The sequence below is a fragment of the Priapulus caudatus genome, unplaced genomic scaffold (assembly GCF_000485595.1).
Source record: "Priapulus caudatus unplaced genomic scaffold, Priapulus_caudatus-5.0.1 Scaffold372, whole genome shotgun sequence".
Lineage (NCBI taxonomy): Eukaryota > Metazoa > Priapulida > Priapulimorpha > Priapulimorphida > Priapulidae > Priapulus > Priapulus caudatus.
In genome coordinates, this window is record NW_014577433.1 from 198,243 (window position 1) to 216,887 (window position 18,645).

At 43.5% G+C, this 18,645-nt stretch overlaps 1 protein-coding gene across 2 annotated transcripts in view; it reads left to right on the plus strand.

Annotated features, from left to right (window-relative positions):
• The window catches only part of LOC106809650, a 48,198-nt gene that overhangs the window by 13,318 nt on the left and 16,235 nt on the right, over window positions 1–18,645 (plus strand). For both annotated transcript variants that reach the window (XM_014812816.1, XM_014812815.1), the window contains 3 exons: window positions 432–486; window positions 16,736–16,847; window positions 17,225–18,501. In XM_014812816.1, the coding sequence (XP_014668302.1) occupies window positions 432–486; window positions 16,736–16,847; window positions 17,225–18,501 (1,444 nt within the window). The remainder of the gene's footprint in view (window positions 1–431; window positions 487–16,735; window positions 16,848–17,224; window positions 18,502–18,645) is intronic.

An 18,645-nucleotide genomic window follows, 5' to 3' on the forward strand; every position in this document is an offset into this window, starting at 1 on the left:
ATATATATATATAGGCTATATATATACATATATATATATACATATATATATGTGTATATATATAAATATATATATATACGATGATTACGTCTTCTATCTGCACTATGCTGCACACGTCACAAAGTTTGCACCTTGCGCATCAAAACTTGAACTTTGCACCTAAACTTTATGCTATGTCTTGTCGTCGCAATGTGGTGCAGACAATGATGTCTTAGATGGACATGATCATATCATCATGATTAGCGTTTGTGATCTCGCGTTTGATGACTAACTCCGACACTCCGACATTCCCGATGTACGCGTAATAGTACATATTATGAATAACATGACAAATAGATTTATGTTGACAGAGTTGATTCCAATCTAGACGGCAACATATCACCGACGTGATTAATAGATGTTAATGCATTATTATTACATTTATTTTTCAGGACCAGTTGACAAGTGTGACAATTCTGACGACAACAGGAGCAAGCCTCCTCGCAGGTGAGTGCTCTCTTCGCTAACTACTGTTTCTCTGTTTCACATCAAACTTGCGCTATCGCGATAAAACTAAATTCTCCACATCGTGAATCCTCTTTTGCATTTTTCCCATATTCCACAAGGGAGTAAGGTCGTCTAAACATGCACGATTAACGTAATTATAAGTGAGAAATGAACTTGTCAGGCTCATCTTTACGCTACCATGATTCTTTTGAGGAGGAACGATTATTTTCGGGTCACGGGATTGGATCATTGTAATTATCTGGGTACCAGAAAATACATGATAAATCTTTCGTGATTTGGGAATAGAAGTTAACCGGAACACGGAAAAGCCGAAATAGCGATTTTAATTAACCGGGATCAGGAAAATTTCGTATTATTTTAACCGGGAAATTGGGAATGGACCCCCTCTCCCGTTATCTCATCAGTGTTAACCCCATAGACATCATCTACCGATGTATGCCTCTAGCAATTTTACCTCAATGTTGCTCGTGAATTTCTCAGAAATTCTGACGAAGTCACTGAACTTCAAGAGCCAATCATATTACGATAGGCACGCTTGGCTCGCTCGGTAGAAGAGCCGTGAATGCTCGGTAAAGGTCGGAGTAAAAAGCTGCGCTGGTTGAACGAAGAATGAGCGCTGCACTGCACTGCGCTTTTCTATTCTCGCAGCATTAGCAGCGAGTTCAAGCGCCTATTTAGCCGTGCTGCTTGTCGCACTTAACCTGCCCGCTTCTGTCTGTACCCTCGCGTCTTCTACACACAGACGAGCGCATATTTCGCTTGTTACCACCTAACGAAGGTCGCATGGTGAGATGGTTGCTCCTTCACACAGCCCATAATTACGATGACAATGCGGTGCGCTTATCGCTGTAATAAGCCGAGTTATATTCTACATACAACTGATGCGGGTGGACGACCTCTGTGTCTTAGGTTTACGCATGAAGGGTTAATTTTCCCACCCTCATATCTTGACCCTCGATCATCACCCTTATACCGCTCTCATAATGTATATTATGTATTCACATTGAATTTACAGCTCATATCATAAACTAATTACCTTTTCAGCATAATACATTCCTTGCAGCTATAGTGCGATCTATAAATATAATACGATTAGAACGAATTACTGAAAGCCGAATTCGTAATCGGCCACAGAAACGCACGACAATATGGCTGACGTAGCAAGAGCCACTCGGTTTAGTATGTCTAAACGTGTTGAACGGGTATAACATGCGTCTAATTTTACTTTGAGTGCTTGCGCAGCTCGTATATATATAGTTCATGCACGCGTGCGGACCTTTCCTTATATAGCCGGACAGTTATAGTCGATGTATACCTGGGGCGTGTGCGGGTTAAAGCTAATAGCAATAAAAATCACTGCCGGGCTCCTCTTTATGAGGTTGCACCGCGGGTTTAGTCAGGTCACTTGTTCTGTGTGGTCCGGCAGTAAGTGACAGCTGGGCCGCACGTTACAGCATGTAGCGCGTCGGTCGCTTCCATGTCTGCGGGGGTCGACAGCACACACGTGCGATATCTTCTCTTCTCTACCGGTGTGGGAAGCAGTCAACCTCGCGACTAGTTACACAGCGGTGCGTGCATGTGCGTATGTGCATAGCTAGGCTCCACCAGCGCTGCGTGCGCGTAATGGTGGCGGCGAACAACTTAAAACGTTTTATTGGTGTAATTGTTTCGCGTGAGAGCAGTGAGCGTGGTGCCAGTCACCGTGACATGCATCTAAAATTACAACCCGTCTGCCTGCAATAACGTGTGTGCCGCGCATCCCCGCACGAACTATTCCGTGTTCACACGTGTGTGATAAAATCCACTCTGCCACAACGTAATAGCGCTCTTGAACCGTGCAACTGCGTGTCACATGTCAACATAACCGGCATGGAAGAGCTACTTCATGTGTCTATAAAATGTCTGAATTTGGCCAGTCTATGATGCTGGACTATGCACACTAGCTGAGGCACTCGCAATTTGCGTATACGCATAAGCGCTCGCTCGATTATTCTACTTAATAATCTATGGTCTATATTATTACCTACGCGCTTCATAAGCAGCGTCGCACATCAAAGACGAGGGATTTCACATAACTTGAAATTCCTACACATCGAAATGAATTTTAATGCGAATTTTAATGCTGGACAATTATTTGACCCTGCCACCTGATGGTAACTTCTACCTACATGTATATATTGTGCGTAGCTGATAAAGTAGGCCAGGGGAGCACCTGGCGAGCCCAGCACTATCCGTGGGGCAGATATAGGCGGCATTGTTGAAGCGTTACGCTCTGATTGATCTTCTAATACTGTCAGACCGCCCGATAGTTATGCAATCCCGCCCGTAATGCCTGTAGACCACCTCGCCGTAAATGGGAATTTTCCTCTCTGTCCTGCTCCCGTCGTATTAACCTCGCGGAAATATTATAGAGTACGATTATTTTTTTAGCGTGTTGCTGAAACCATCCGCCGTTATGCGATCTCAAAGATATAATCAAAATCACATAAATTGTGGGAAACATGTTGAGCGAGTGCAAGAACACATAATTTATGCGTTCTTCGTATGCTGCTGAGTACGCGTGTGCTCATATGTTTCTGTTCTAGATTCATAACTTTGTGCTTGATAGAGTTTGTAGCAATATGGGTTTGTTGTTATTCTCACACGCTGTTCTGGTGAGTCGACCGGTCGATTGGGAGCAAACTCGCTGTCTCTACGCGTTCTTCTAACCAGCAAACGTCGCCGCCCGTAACTGGGAACTGGTTTGAACGAGCATCACAACCGCACTGCGTAACAACAGATATGCGTTTGTGCCGCGTCTCATTCTTGCCGGTGATGTACGAGTGTGAGTGATGCACTTTGACCCGTATATTTACTCGGTATTGCGCGCGTATATGCGACGAGCAAGCTCCATATCATGCCTGCTATATAGCACTAACGTCATCAGACAACAGTAGATGCGTTATGTGCCGAAACAGCGCTACTATGTGTTGTTATACCACGGCTCCTATGTTTACACAGAAAGGAGGGTATAGGGCTATATATACAAGATTCATAGTTCGGGTCGAGCTAGAGGGAGAGATTAATGTCGATATTACATAGCTAAGTCGGGTGAGAGGTTGATAAGAAGTCGCACATATTAGCGTATGGCTGTGTTATAATTCGGAGACACAATATATGTTAGATGCGCTTTAGACAAGTATTTATATCCGTTTAATACAATACAACCGCATAACTACATAGATTATTACACACACACACACACACACACACACACACACACACACACACACACACACACACACACACACACACACACACACACACACACACACACACACACACACACACATTATATATATATATATATATATATATATACGGTCTTAACGCTTAGCGAAACTTTTTAGCTGAATGGGAGGTGGGTTAAAGTTGGCGGCGCAAGACCTGCATTTTAAGTCTCACTTTGAACTTTCGAGAGTTCTTTGACTCGCAGCCTACATAGCTAGATGACCTGAACTGTGATCATACGCCGGTGCTTTCACAGACTCGGCAAACATAAGAGGGCGTCCATGAGAAAACGCATTTCTGAATGTATGTTGTGAAAAGCAAAAGTTTTGTACCGGCTTACGCGCGTTGAAGATTGTCTACACCGCTAGTTTGGCCACCCTTTTGTCGAATATTTGTCTAATTTGTGGTATATACACAAATTTAAGTCTATCGTTCAGGTAATAGGTGACGACGTGCATGCATGCACTGTTCGTGTGTAAGCTGTTTTAGTAGGTAATGAAACACCTACTGTCTTGCCGAAAGTCTTGTGCGTGTCGTTGTTTGCTTTGCATCGGCCACTATTTTTTTTGCGGCCACGTACACGACTATCGTGTGATAAGGCACCTGCAGGGAAGGTGGTGCGTTGTTATAAAGAATTACGAACCCCATTTTGAAGCTGCATGAGTGGGTCTACACAAACTGAACACGCGCCTGCGTGTGTGCGTGCGTGGGGCGAGTGCGCCCGTTCATGCTTACGTGCATTTTTATATTTGTCAAGTAATGTCATTCGATTTTTTCTAATGCACTCTGTAAATAGAAAATGAGTTTTTAGACATAAATGGGCATGCAGTCATGACGCCATGTTAAAATGCGTGTTAATTGTATCGATTTCATTGTGACCATCAACGCCTCCTGACCTCACAGAATATGTATACGCCTGCCTTGCTCAGCCGCAGTCATCGATGCATAGGCTTCTATACTCATTGCCACACCAAGCGTTGGAAAGGTGGTCCTCGCCAAAATTCATGCTCTAGTGCGATAGCATCCTGGTGTCTCAATCGCCTACCAGAGTGGAACCTGCGCACACGCCGGTACGCATTCGTCTCGTGTCAGGATCCCCCGATATTTAACATCGCTCTGTGTTCGCGCAACGCAGCTTACAAACGAGCCCGCCGGTGGGCACAGATTATCCATGTGACAAGGTGCAATTTTCACTAACCCACAAAGCGTCCGATTGCTGTTATTTCGATCGTGTTCGGAGTGTTTTCTTAACTTGCGTCATCTATTGCAGCTCAGCGAAGAGCCATTTCACGGGTCAGACGATTGCCCGCGGGCTTTCAGCGGATTATTCCATTTATGACTAATGCTGAGCCAGAAACTGTCTCCGTTCATATTATTCAAACACGCCTTCGTCACTTGGTTTTTATGTCGGGGCAATATATTGTTGCGATGTTCACAGACACTTGCGGCTATATTGCTTCTAGCTGCTACATGCCCGCACAGTCCCCCCCCCCACAATTCACTGCGTGGTGGAGAAAGTCCGAGACATGGCAACAGAAACGAAATCATTAAACAAAAGTTGTAATCGTGCATATTTTGGTGAATACGAAAGTTCTAAGACATTTTATCGTTACTCAAGCAATAACGGTAGGTATCATGAAAGTGGGAGAAACACTGGAAAACTCTCGCAACAATTACTTTAATGATCGCACACACGATGTCCATGTTGGCGAAAGCAGTGTTATCCTATTATTTATTTATTTATCTATCTATTATCTTTATCTATTATCTATTTATCTTTATTATTTATCTATGCTTTATTTATCCTAGCTACCATTATCCACTTAGATCTTATCGTGTGAGAGCAAATGATGTGTAGGAGAATGGTGTCAACCGACGACTTGTGTTCAACATCACGTGCCGCCTCGTAGGAATTATAATGTGATATGTGTATAACCTTAATTAATATCTTAATGACGTTCTGACGCGATAGCGTTTGGAGACATTTTCTTTCTAGAAGTGCACAATTACAGAGCAGACAACTACTACTTATTTGGCTATTTAGAATGCAGCCGTTTAGTTATCTACGCTACTTTCAGTTTAAATCCGTTTCTTAGCAAATTGCTGTCATTATTTCCTTGAAAATAGCTACAAGCTAAACTGCCTGCATATTGAACCTGGTCTTGAACAATCCGTAAGCTCTGCCCATGGCCTGAAATTATACATTGTGTCAGAAAATCGAACTGGGGCAGATTCTCGTATATGCGCAGTCCTACTGACACTGATGCCGAGTGGATTCGCGTTCGAAGAGCCTTAAGCGGTATTGATAATCCCGGCCGGTCGGCCGTGAACGGTCCGTCAACAAATGCCAAATCCGCGAGCTGCCGGAGCCACGAACCGTTTACACGTTAGGCTCCGTGTTCCGTGGGGGTCTTTTCCTTGTTGACCTTCGCTGTAGCGTGAACACGGGGTAGTACCGGCGTTCTACCGTGAGGCTGATTCCCTATCATCGCTGTTTGCGTGTGCCGCAAATCCTGGAGTGCGTTTGGGCGAATGCTTGGATTGCTTACGATCTATTTTCTTCTAGGAATGCGCGTATACTTCTTCCGCAATCACACGTCATGTAGCTAATGGCGGTATATCTTTTTAAAAAGTTGCTTTATTTTGGTTCTACACTATAGAATTTACTGACAGATGTTAGCAGTCTCTATACTGACAGGTAGAAGCATTCACGCAACAGAAGCACCAGAGGTGTGTGAGATAGGATTGATGCGTCGTGCACATTATATTATCCCCGTGTTATCTTCCGCCCGACGAGTGCAAACATTAACTTGTTTTCATAGCTTTAAGCGAGACAATTCGCGTATATTTGATTGTCACGCGTTACAAACGCGAGAATAGACAATTGAATAAAAGTGTGTGCGTGCGCCCACTCCCCCTATAACCCGTTCTACTCAATGTGAGTGTGAGTGACATATGCCGACACTGGTCTGACGTAATTGTATCTTCCTGACTAAAAGCAGCATTTTCAATGCCAGCGGTTTGACAAACTAAACATTTCCGTGGTAGTTATAACGCCAGTTCCACAAATTAACACAGTTGAGAGGAAATCATGTGTCACGCAACGATTGTACTTGCATCGTTGTAACTGCTTGTGATATATATTTAATAACTGTATCAAAATAATGTTTGTTATCGGTGACATCGTCGATAATTGTTATTATGAAGTTGAACGCGGGCAATTTTCAAGGCAGCTGTTGACATAAAGTACCTACCTGAGCGTCCTCAAATAGCGCAGCATATAGTAGCACGCATTACAACGCTAGTTCTGCCGGGACGTCTTGCCGAGATAGTGTTGTGACATTCTTAGCTTGCATAAGATTTTTTTCCTTTGAGAAATTCGAAAAACAGATTTCATTTATGTATAGTATGACGTGGTAATTCACAGGATTTACTAATTTAAATTGCGAGAGAGCTTATATACATATATTGTTTTTTTCATCTCTTCGGGTCTTTACATTAGTTTTAGCTACCACACGGTTTATTTATTCAGTATGTTCATCTACCTTCAATATGACCCTCTCATTCACTCCTTTTGGAGTTGTTTCAGTCTTCCTTCCACTTTTCTCCTGTCTTGGCGCTGATCAGAAATCTAAATGACGCAATCTTTATAGTCAGATGCGCAGTGTCTCACACCCTTTATTTCAATATCTGTTATGACAGTCATTCTTTCAGCCATCGCTCTACATTTAGTATCTTGTCAATTATGAACTATGAAGAGCTAGCTGCTACTTGTATTAACGTGCGTTAATTTATTTTCTTGTCGTACTTATTTATTTGATCCCAAAGTGGGAATCCATTCGCACCCAGAGCATGTTTTTTTTTCATATGCTAAGCAATTATGATCCCCATACATGCGCACTCCCACAGAACCTGAATTTTTTCTTCCTGCTCTGTAACACGGGATCTTCGTGTGTGTGTGTGTGTGTGTGTGTGTGTGTGTGTGTGTGTGTGTGTGTGTGTGTGTGTGTGTGTGTGTGTGTGTGTGTGTGTGTTCTTTGTCGGATGTCTCGGGGTTTCCCCAATTGTGCGCCGCTCCCTACCTGTACGGAGGGGGTAATTTCCCTTCTAGAAGCTTCAAATGCAACATACAACCTGACTGTCCGGTCTAGTGTTAGTTGCGCAATTTTCCTTGTAAAATTTTCCACCCAACGCATACTAACTGGTCTTTCGTCAGCACCCTAGGTCGGGTGAGAAATGAATCTGATGAGTCAACTGGCCGCTGATGATACTGTCTGCACGTATACAATGTCATCATCGGTCATACGTGCGAAGAGTGAAGTCGGCACCAAACACATCCATCACCGTCGCTTTACGTACACAATCAATGTGACGTGTGCATGACGTTCATTGATTTGCATTAACTTCTGCGATCCACGGGTTCAACCCTAGGGCTGGTTTGGTGGGAATCTTTAAACTACGGCTGGAAAGAAGTCTTTCATCTATACGTCATAACAAGAGCTAATAAATATTACAGCTATATATATATATATATATATATATATATATATATTTATTTATTTATTTATTTATTTATTTATTTATTTATATTTTAATATATATATATATTATATTAATTAGCTCTTGGTCATAATACACTGTTTGTAATAGCCACGAGGTAACGTTTAAAAAATCTCTTTGAGAAAATATATAATGTGATACGTGAAATGAGGTTTACACTTACAAGCGTATTAAATATTTTGTAATGACTGAGTAGGTTGATCAGTTTAGTTATGTTTAACTCTTTTACGGGAATCTGCATCATATGTTTTTGTTTGTTTGGAAGAGTAGTAAGATACAGTTCCTAACCATTAAATTGTATGAAGTTAGACCTCCAACTTTGCGAAACTGAACAGGGAATTGAATATGAGGGAGATTGTGGCGTTAGTGCATGGAGTAGGCCTATGTTTAATATTTATATGTTTTGCAATATTTTCAAACGGAAATGAGAATTCGACCGTGCGTTCAGCTACGTGTAGACACGCACAGCGTTAGCTAATTCAGCACCCCTAATTGCTGATACAAACGAGATGACTCTATTTATTTTAAATATTATTAACCGTATTCAAGTTTAGAAATCATATTATTATTAATATTATTACCCATTTATTCATACAATTTAACGGTTGGCGGATGTGTGCCAACTTAATTACAACTCTTTCCGGTTATAGCAATAATACATTAATGTAATAATTGTGCAATTATTATATTCAAGTAAAAAAGTTACTTAAATGAATCATAAACAGTAGCGATAACTCCGTACAGCGGAACCGCGAGTCCACTCGAATTGTCCAAGAACTATAATAAGAATAGTGTGTTTCTCATACATTTTGCGTGTTTAATTTTTGCAGCTATTATGTATCTACATAGGCTTATTGTTCGTTATGTATGATTCCATGAATTGGCAATTACCTAATTAAATATATTTATTATTAGGCTGGTGACGCGTAAGCAGCAATACAAATAGATATTACTGACTTTTAATGGTAGGTACTGAAAACTAGTTCAATTAGGCAGTCCATGTTGGGCTGGCTGTAGTACGGACACTGTTCACGCGCTTTCGCTATCAGTTATATATGATCTCGGAATCAATGATTCTCGGATTGATTAAATGATTCGAGATTGATGTGATAAAATGGAGCATGCGAATGCGAGCAGAAATCTCCACTTACATCTTACTTTTATCATTACAGGTATAAATAAGTACCGGTTGATGTTATATAGTACCCACCTGTTACAAGGTAGCGCCATCCGTTCAGATGAAACACTGTCCAGTTTTAGTGTAATCTAATTAAAGCATGGGATTTTCAAGCAAAAGATCGCAGACCAATACTCGCGAACAGTGATCAATAGCTTTAGTTCCACGACGTTCCGCCATTAACTTTCCAGTACTATTTATCAGTGTGTCATTTGAACCCAAACGAGGTCACCTTTTCGCACTCAGCGCTGGGGATACTATATCTACGCTTGATTTCAGGCCTGAGCTTTGTCCCACATTAACGCGCCAGCACACAATAGCGTCTTTTGTTTTTGCAACGCGTACATGTTAACTGATTTCGACGTTCACGGATAGTGGTCGATAGATATAGCAGAGACTATATAGTTACGCGCCGTACTTGGCGCTGTTCTTGGCTTACATTGACTATCTACTATACGATGAAACCCAACTTTTATACTTACTGCTATTTACTATGTTGTCGTTTTCCGCGATTCTTTCCCTATACAGTAGATGTGACTAGCAACAGAGTATATGGCAAGTTAGCATATAACCGCCGCATTTATTCAATCAGGAGTGTCATAATATAGACTTTATATTATCAGGTCTATATTATACACTCCTGATATTATGACACTCCTGCTTCAATCGTATACCCGTGACGCTTTATGTGAGTCTGTGTAAAGAACATTTCATTATGTATCTATATTTGTATCCGTACTCAAACAGCGGAGACTGCTTTTTAAGTAGAATGGGGTCGTGATATTTAATAATACTACTATTACTCATTGCCGATCAGTAATAATGTTTTTTACACGTTAAATATAGACCGCGCTCTCAAAAGGCGAAATCTGCGAACCAACCTTGCTTGAGCTACTCGCGTGAGCGGGGCTACGCGCACACGTGCTGACACCTGTCGGCCAAAGATGTTCAGAATTACAAACATCGCCCGCCTGTCAGCTAGGCACGCATGTGCAACAAAGGATCTCTGTGTTCGCTTGACGCGGAGTGAGGGCTCACACGCGTTGGCCTTCCTAATGTTTACCGAAGTTAGATCGTCGTTGTAGACATCTTACATGTATGCACACATTTGACCAAAAGTAAAAAATCGGGGACATTGGTGATCAAGGTAATTGAGATCAAAGCACAACATCTCAGAAAATCGCATCACCTAGAACCTCGGAATTTAGTCAATTTACAGGGTTCGGATTATGCTATCAAGATCTCATCGATTAACAATTGGCTTAATTTATGTGCCCCTGGTCGTATGTATTTTTTGCTGGGGTAGAAACGTTATTTCTGCAGAGGACGCCTTGCAGGCTGGCTGGTCGTAATTGCTGGCTGCACGCGTGGTGATTTTTCCGTGGTGTGCGCGGGTAACTACTATTTGACCAGCGAAGAACGCCAGCTTTGTGTAAAGTCGTGATGTCGTGCTCAGTCAGAATGTCACCAGGTTTCATTAACCAACACGGTGATTATGTTCCCCATGGTAGCGCCGGCTTCGGTCAAAGCGAACCGACAATAGGAAGGTTGACCTCCTCGGTCCGTATTATTTGCATGTTGGCTGAACATAGCATAAATAAGCAGGCCTCGTTGCGTGATGTCATGCAGGGGTAAGAAATTATAAGTGCGTACGTGTTGCCGTGTGAAATCTCACCTTCAAACGTCTATGATGGAAGTTTAGAAGGTCCGAAAACATTTGTCCAAGGAAATTCAATGGAAAATATTTCTTACGCACGCAGAAGAAGTAATTGTATGTCAACGCGATATTATGTATCATATATTATAATTGATTGTGAGGTTCTGTTTTATTAACCTTACCTTGTACTGTGAGTCTGGACATCTATTCGGGTTGGACAACAATTTACTTCACTACGCTCATCTCAATCTGATGCTGTAATTTACTGTGGACTACACACTGAAAGGCGAAATTCAATATAAATTAATCCTTCTTTGGCAAAACGATAGTATATATATACGTGCGTGCGGGCGGGTGGGCGTGCGGGTATGCGTTCGGGCGTGCGTGTGCGTGTTTAGATTGATTTATGAATGGAATAGAATTATTAATGGGTGGGTCTATGAATGATTTGCTGGATGAATAGATAGATAGATGTATGGATCGATGGATGGACGGACGGACAGATCGATGGGTGGACGGACGGACGGACGGAAAGATGGATGAATAGATGGATGGATGGATGGACTGACGGACGGATGGATGGATGGATAGATGGATGGATAGATAAACGGATGGATGGATGGATGGATGGATGGATGGATGGATGGGTGGATGGATGGATGGATGGATGGATGGATGGATAGATGGATGGATGCATGCATGCATAGATGTATGGATGGATGGATGGATGGATGGATGGATGAATGGATGGATGGATGGATGGATCGGTGAATGGATGGATGGATGATGGATGGATGGATGGATGGATGGATGGATGGATGGATGGATGGATGGATGGATGGATGGATGGATGGATGGATAGATGTATGGATGGATGGATGGATGGATGGATGGATGGATGGATGGATGGATGGATGGATGGATGGATGGATGGATGGATGGATGGATGGATGGATAGATGGATGGATGGATAGATGGATGGATTGATGGATGGTTTGCTGGACGGACGGACGGACAGACAGACGGAGGGACAAGTTGTATGGATATCTGCGACCCTGTCAACCAAACCTGGTCTCTCGACCAGGACCAAGGTCGCGAGTGGGTGGATAACTGTCCCACTAGCCTTTCGGATTGGTCTAATCAGCTGTCTACGCATTCGGATTTCTTTCGTGACGTGTGACCTACAAAACCAGCGAACGTGTCCACGCCGCACGTCGGCGGCGCTTCGCTGGAAAAAATCACCGCCGCTCGCTGTTGTTAGGCGCGCGCACACACACGCACAATCGCACTGTTCTACTGAGCACCGTCTCGCCTGCGCTGCCTCGTTGTTCATGTTTCCACCTCGCCGCTTCCGTGCACGCCCCGCGAGTTCAACAGATCGCGCTATACTGCGCTCTTTCCGCTCACTGCTGCGAATGAGGTGCGCTGGCTTTCTTGAGACTCGGCTCGAGATAGGAATCTACGCGGGCGGCCAGCCGTGGCGGACGATCGAGGGATGGTGGCTAGCGGACAAGTAGAGCAATGCTACCGGCGCGTCGGTGCCATTGACGTGTGGCCACCGTCAACAAACTCGACGTCTTAATACGAGAAAGCGACGTACGCCTTCGTGCGTGTGGACATGCTCCGTGGTTTACGGACGCGGTTGTTAACTGTTTTTTATGCCGTTGTCCTGCTACCTTGGATGGCCCGTTGGAATTGGAAAGTGATGCATGCAGCTGTGCCGTTTGCTGCAGTGTACGCTCGATTCCTCTTTGAGCTTTTTTAGAAATCACGCCAACGTTATATCCTCCGTATCTTGTATCATCACCGTGGTGCACAACGTGTCGTCATTGAATGAAGGTGAAGGGCGCAAGAGTCGGCTTGTGTATTGCCACACGATTTAGAAATCGATTAGAAATCGATCTCTTACTATGTGATTATGAATGTGATAGAAATTAACTATACTAGAAGATGGTTCAAAGTGTAAGAGTGACTACAGAAAAGCGAGAGTTCGGATAACAACGTATTGTAAACACAAACACGACAAGCAGAGATGCTAGAGGAAAACACAATCCGCTGCTTCAACTTCGCTACACTATTGTAAGTTTGTACGATTAACGATAGAAGTTTACATACTGCGATTGCACTATTACTTCATTATATTTATACTGTGAACTATAAACCTATTCAAGAGGAAGGATCGATAACGCGTGTTAACCCCCTTTCTTGTACCTTGGATTTGCTTCATCTTCTAACGTATGTAATGTTTTTATCTAACTGTGCTAAATTTGGCCGCCGGCCCGCGTAAACTAAATGAAAGAAATTCTCAAAATAGGTTATTCGTACATAGATGTCACCCGTGAAAAGTTATTGATGAAAACTGCCTAATATAGTGATCGATTTCTTCAATAATCCATAAAAGCACCAAATAGTAGTAGCCTTCATAGCAAAAACAACAACAATATATATATATATATATATATATATATATTGTTGTTGTATATAACTTGTTGTATGTATATTATTGTAACTTAACGTTAACTTAATATTTATACTGAACGCAAATCCGACGCCAAACTGTTGAGATAAGTGTGCCCAACTTTAACTTTATAACACGCTTAGTGCATGATGTAACGTTACTAACCTGCTGTTACATATATTAATACCTTGTTATAACGTGTAGTGTGGTAGGGTTGTGGGCATGCCAATCATCATAAATATCACTAATAACCTGTTCCGTGAGTACCTGCCTGCTTTCACGCCCCTCCCGCTCTAGGGCGTGAACGTACCTGTGCTAACGTTCATGTATCTTACACGCGCATTTATAAAATTAATGGTTAAGTCCATCGCTCGGTGATTTGGCTACATGTATCTGTCTGACTGTCTGTCTGTTGGTCTGGCTGAGTGGGCGGTTGGCTAGCTGGCTGTTTGGTTTGTTGGGTGGTGGTGTATGGTTGTTTGTCTCGCTCTGTCTCTCTATTATCTGACTGTTTTTTCGCTCCAATTTATTGTCATCGTTCTGCTTAGAAATAGAATAAATAATTTCACTGGAGGGTTTGCCTAAATTCCTTTCAAGATACCAACAAAAGGATGCGCCAACACAGCGTTGTCCTGATAGGACAACCTTGTGTTAATCAATCAGTATATAGTAGCAACAGCTCGTAATCAGCGCTGCTAGAACTAATCTCCTAATCTTCACACTAGTTGAGCGATTTTCGAAGTGATCGTGAAAAGACTTGCCGACGGTATTCACATGAACGTGTTAAGGGGCTCATTGGCCGATGCTTCAGCGGGTGAGTAACGACTGTCAAGAAGTTATATCGCTCGCCGAAAAGCTTGGCAGAATGATAGATTGAGGCGTTTTTTAAAAGTAGTCGTCGCGGATTGACAACATAGGAAATGGTACGAACCGCCCTGGGGGCCGTTAACGATTGGCCCAGTTGAATGGTTATTTTAAGAATGAAGTTAGCGGTACCGGCTAAGATGGCTGATAGATTAATGTAGCTATAGACGCCCAGCCGAGTTTCCTTTCTCACACCTAGTTGTTTTCGTGGCATTTACGGCGGTAAAATATCAGGAACTTCAGCGCATGTGCTTAATAGTGCATGCACGCCGTAGTGTTCTGCGAACTGTCCCACACCGTCTTCCTTGCTTTGCCGAATCACGCAAAATTGGCTCAGCTTGCTTTTGCGGTGTAATAGGCATCATTACTAGAAATTTGCGACAAATGTCTCATATAAACAAGACTTCGCCGATGCATGATCCAGGACTGGCGTTTAATCGGAATCACACACTAGTCTGACTTACTTGTACTTACTTGGTGTGACCACTGGAACTTACTGCGAAAGATATGCCGGTCTGACAAACCATGCTATTTGGGAAGCTTCCGGAATTAAATGTATTGGGGATAAATTTATTATAAATGAATTTAGTTGGGCTGTCTGCATCCTAGAGTTAATCGCTCGAAGTGATCACACATGGAAATTATAAACGCTTATTTATTCATTTAGTGGAGTTTGACGATGGCGTATTTAGCCGTGTCATTGACAACATCTTGTCGTTTCATACTAATAACGTTTAGGATTGCTGAGATATTTTATTACATTGACATAACACGGTAGCTACGCTTTATAGAAGTATCTTGCGAGTATTCAGCAGTGACCAGTCAAGTATGCCACGATGTAGTGTATTCAGATGTTTGACAACGTCTGAAAAATGGTTACTAGCACTAGTGCACTCACGAACGCGCACAGGACTACCGTCGTTGCCCTGATTAAAAATATCTAACTGCCTAATTAAAACTGCAATCCAACAATTAGTATCGGCTACAGAAGCGTATTTTATTCGCATCACCGTTTGACATGTTTACTTTTTTTTCGCTCGTGTTGACAGACAGTTGACAATGTTTGCATCCGGTTCATGGTTGGCAGTCGTAGACATCAACACTCTTAAACGCCGCTCGTTTTAATACTAGTTACAACTTGCGAGCGTAGCGAGTCTAATGCATCATAATGCCTTACGAATTCTCCTACGCTCTGTTATCTTTTAAGCTCGCGCTAAGTCGCTATAATGACCCTCATGGTTAGCTTGTTCTTCGAAGATGCATCGCTTGTACAACGGTATATGATTTTTGCGATGCAATCGTGAAGCTGTAGAGAGCTGTACAGTACAGAGAGAGAGAGAGAGAGAGAGAAAGAGAGAGAAAGAGAGAGAGAGAGAGAGTATGAGGGAGGGAGAGAGAGAGAAAGAGAGAGTATGTGAGGGAGAAAGAGAGAGAGAGAGAGTATGAGGGAGGGAGAGAGAGAGAGAAAGAGAGAGTATGTGAGGGAGAGAGAGAGAGAGAAAGAGAGTGTGTGCGTGTGTGCCTACGTGCGCGCGTGGGTGTGGATGCGCACCTGTAGGGGAGGGGGCTTCTATACAAGTTTACAGGTGTCCAATGTGGGCGCTATCCCGCGTCAGTTGGCGTACAACTATACTATTGGGTGATTGTTATAGTGAGTGGGTGGCGATTATCAAACACACGTTAATAGCAGTTTGATGCGTTGCAACAGCTGACTAACACAATAGTCTTGGCGAAACAGCCGTGGGTGTGTGCACGCTAACGTATTTTTTTAAGTATTTATTAGCAGCAATTATGATAATGATGATTATTATATTCTTTTTCCTCCTCTCTAAGCACTGTTAGACAACCAACTGCAAAATACAAAAAAGTGACTGAATTTGAAAAGGTGTATTATAGTGTGTGCGCTTTAAGCTTATCTTTACACATTACAAGAAAAATCCCCAAATTAAAATTAGGTACCATGGTTATATTGATACTACATACAGTGTTTTTAACTAATAAATATAGTTCAAATACACGCGTAACCACATCTACTCATTGTTAAAATGCGGTCACTTTCAAAAGAACATAATCACGAAAAGTATCAATTCAGACATTATGCGTTTTTATTACCGAATTATAATAACTTGTAATAAATATTTTGTAATTAAAAAAATTCCGGTTTTTAAAACAGAACAGAACCATGCCTTCGTCCGATTCATAACGGTAACTAATAGATCACGCGTTTGTGTATTCATTGCAGGACGCGCCCGGTGAGGAATAACAGAAGACACTCGTGTCCGATTCCTGTGAGCCATTCTGGGCCGGTTCTGCTACAGATCTACGATTCAGACACCGAGAACGACTGGCAGCAGGTGAGCTCTCACATTCTTACATATACAACGCAGTAACATCACAAGGCGTTATATTTCGCCTATCTATTTCTTCTCGATAAAACTAGTAGTTCGGCGTTACTAGGCATCCTAATGCAATCTATAGGCACGGTGACACACAATCTAGGAAGCCATGGTGACTAATGCACAGTTTATAAGCTACACCTTCTGTGTTTCTACGTGATGTAGCGATGCAGAATAAACCTTGCTATATTATACACTACGCCTTCGACCATCATTGTTTACCTACCAGTAAGAACGACACAAGAACCTTTCCTACAGTGAACATAACGCACGCATGATTAGCAGAAATGCGTCATTAGCGGCATGAACAAAAACGATCTGCTCTTTTGTTTCAGTGCGGCCAGCACTTTCCCGACGATCTTACCGAGCTCTCTGAGAATGAGCCCGCTACGTACGACCCTTACACGCCTGGCGTCGGCCACGGCGACCCCGCGCACGTGAACCGCGTCGCCATGTGTCAGCCGGTCGGCGCGCTCGTCGTCGCGCCACAGAGGGCGACGTGGTACTGCGACATCGACATCGACAACCACAACCACCACGTCGCCCTTCGCGCGCAGGCGATGAAACACAGCAAGAGCGAGCAGCACCTAGAGATACTCGGCATGCCACGCAGCGGTATGAGACAGCGCGCCAAGTCGTCGGTGAACCTGTGGGAGAAAGACGACGACAAGACGAAATCGAAGAAGTCGCTCGGCGATCGGTTTAGGACGCTCTTCAAGAACAAGGAGAAGTTAAACGCGACGAACAGAGACAACCAATACGCCAGTCGCAACACGGGCAGCGCCACCAAGCAGCAAGTAGACGACGTCAGTTACTGCAGTACGAATATCATCAGCGCTCCGATGCCGCTGTACATACCTCAGTTCGGAACGCAGCCGCCCCAACGCCCGCCTCCCTCACTCGCCCCTACCACGCGGCTCGCCAACATCCTACAGTCGGACGAGGCACTGGGCAAATTCAAGGTGCATCTACGCACGGATGAGGCAGCTGTCGCTCCAACACCTGCTTTTGCGTGTAAACCGGAACTGTTGCCACGGAAACCGATTGTGAAGCCACCGCTGCCACTGCCCCGCAAACCACTGCGGCCACAATTAGCAGAGTGTGGTCCGCGCACTGAGAGCCCCGACAATAACATCGTTATGCCTATCATCACCGCCGACGATTCCGATATTAGAATATCCTACTGCAATATCTCGCACTGTGGCAAGAAAGGGCCGACGACGGAGAGAGGTTACTCTCTGACGAACGAGGCTCTTCTGGGAGGTTCACGTCGAAGTTCCTTCGATGCAGGACGCGTGTGGAAACGCAAGACCTCAGAGGACGTGCTGGCGCAGAGAGCCGTAGAGTTGTACGAAAGCAGTGAACGTTACTGTCGGCTGCCTTACGTTAACGTGCGACACGATGTGACCAACGACGCGAGCAAGACGACCACGCAGAAAGCGCTGCCTCCCCCTCTTCCGAGAAGAAACAACAACATGAGGCCCTCGGCAAGCGAGTCACAACTGAACGCCAAAGTACAGTCGTTGACGAATGCCGTCACAGATGTGACTGTCGTTGACGAAATGACAACTCGTGCGCCACCGCCTTTGCCGAAACGAAACATAATGACAATGTAAGTGCTACATCACATAATTTTTAATAAAGCTTAGCATGATTTATCAAGTAGGTATGATGCTTATCACTGGTCTAAGTCTAATACGATCTCTCAGCTAGGCATGAGTTCGTGATGTCGTCGTGTCGCTCATGTTTTCTCAAC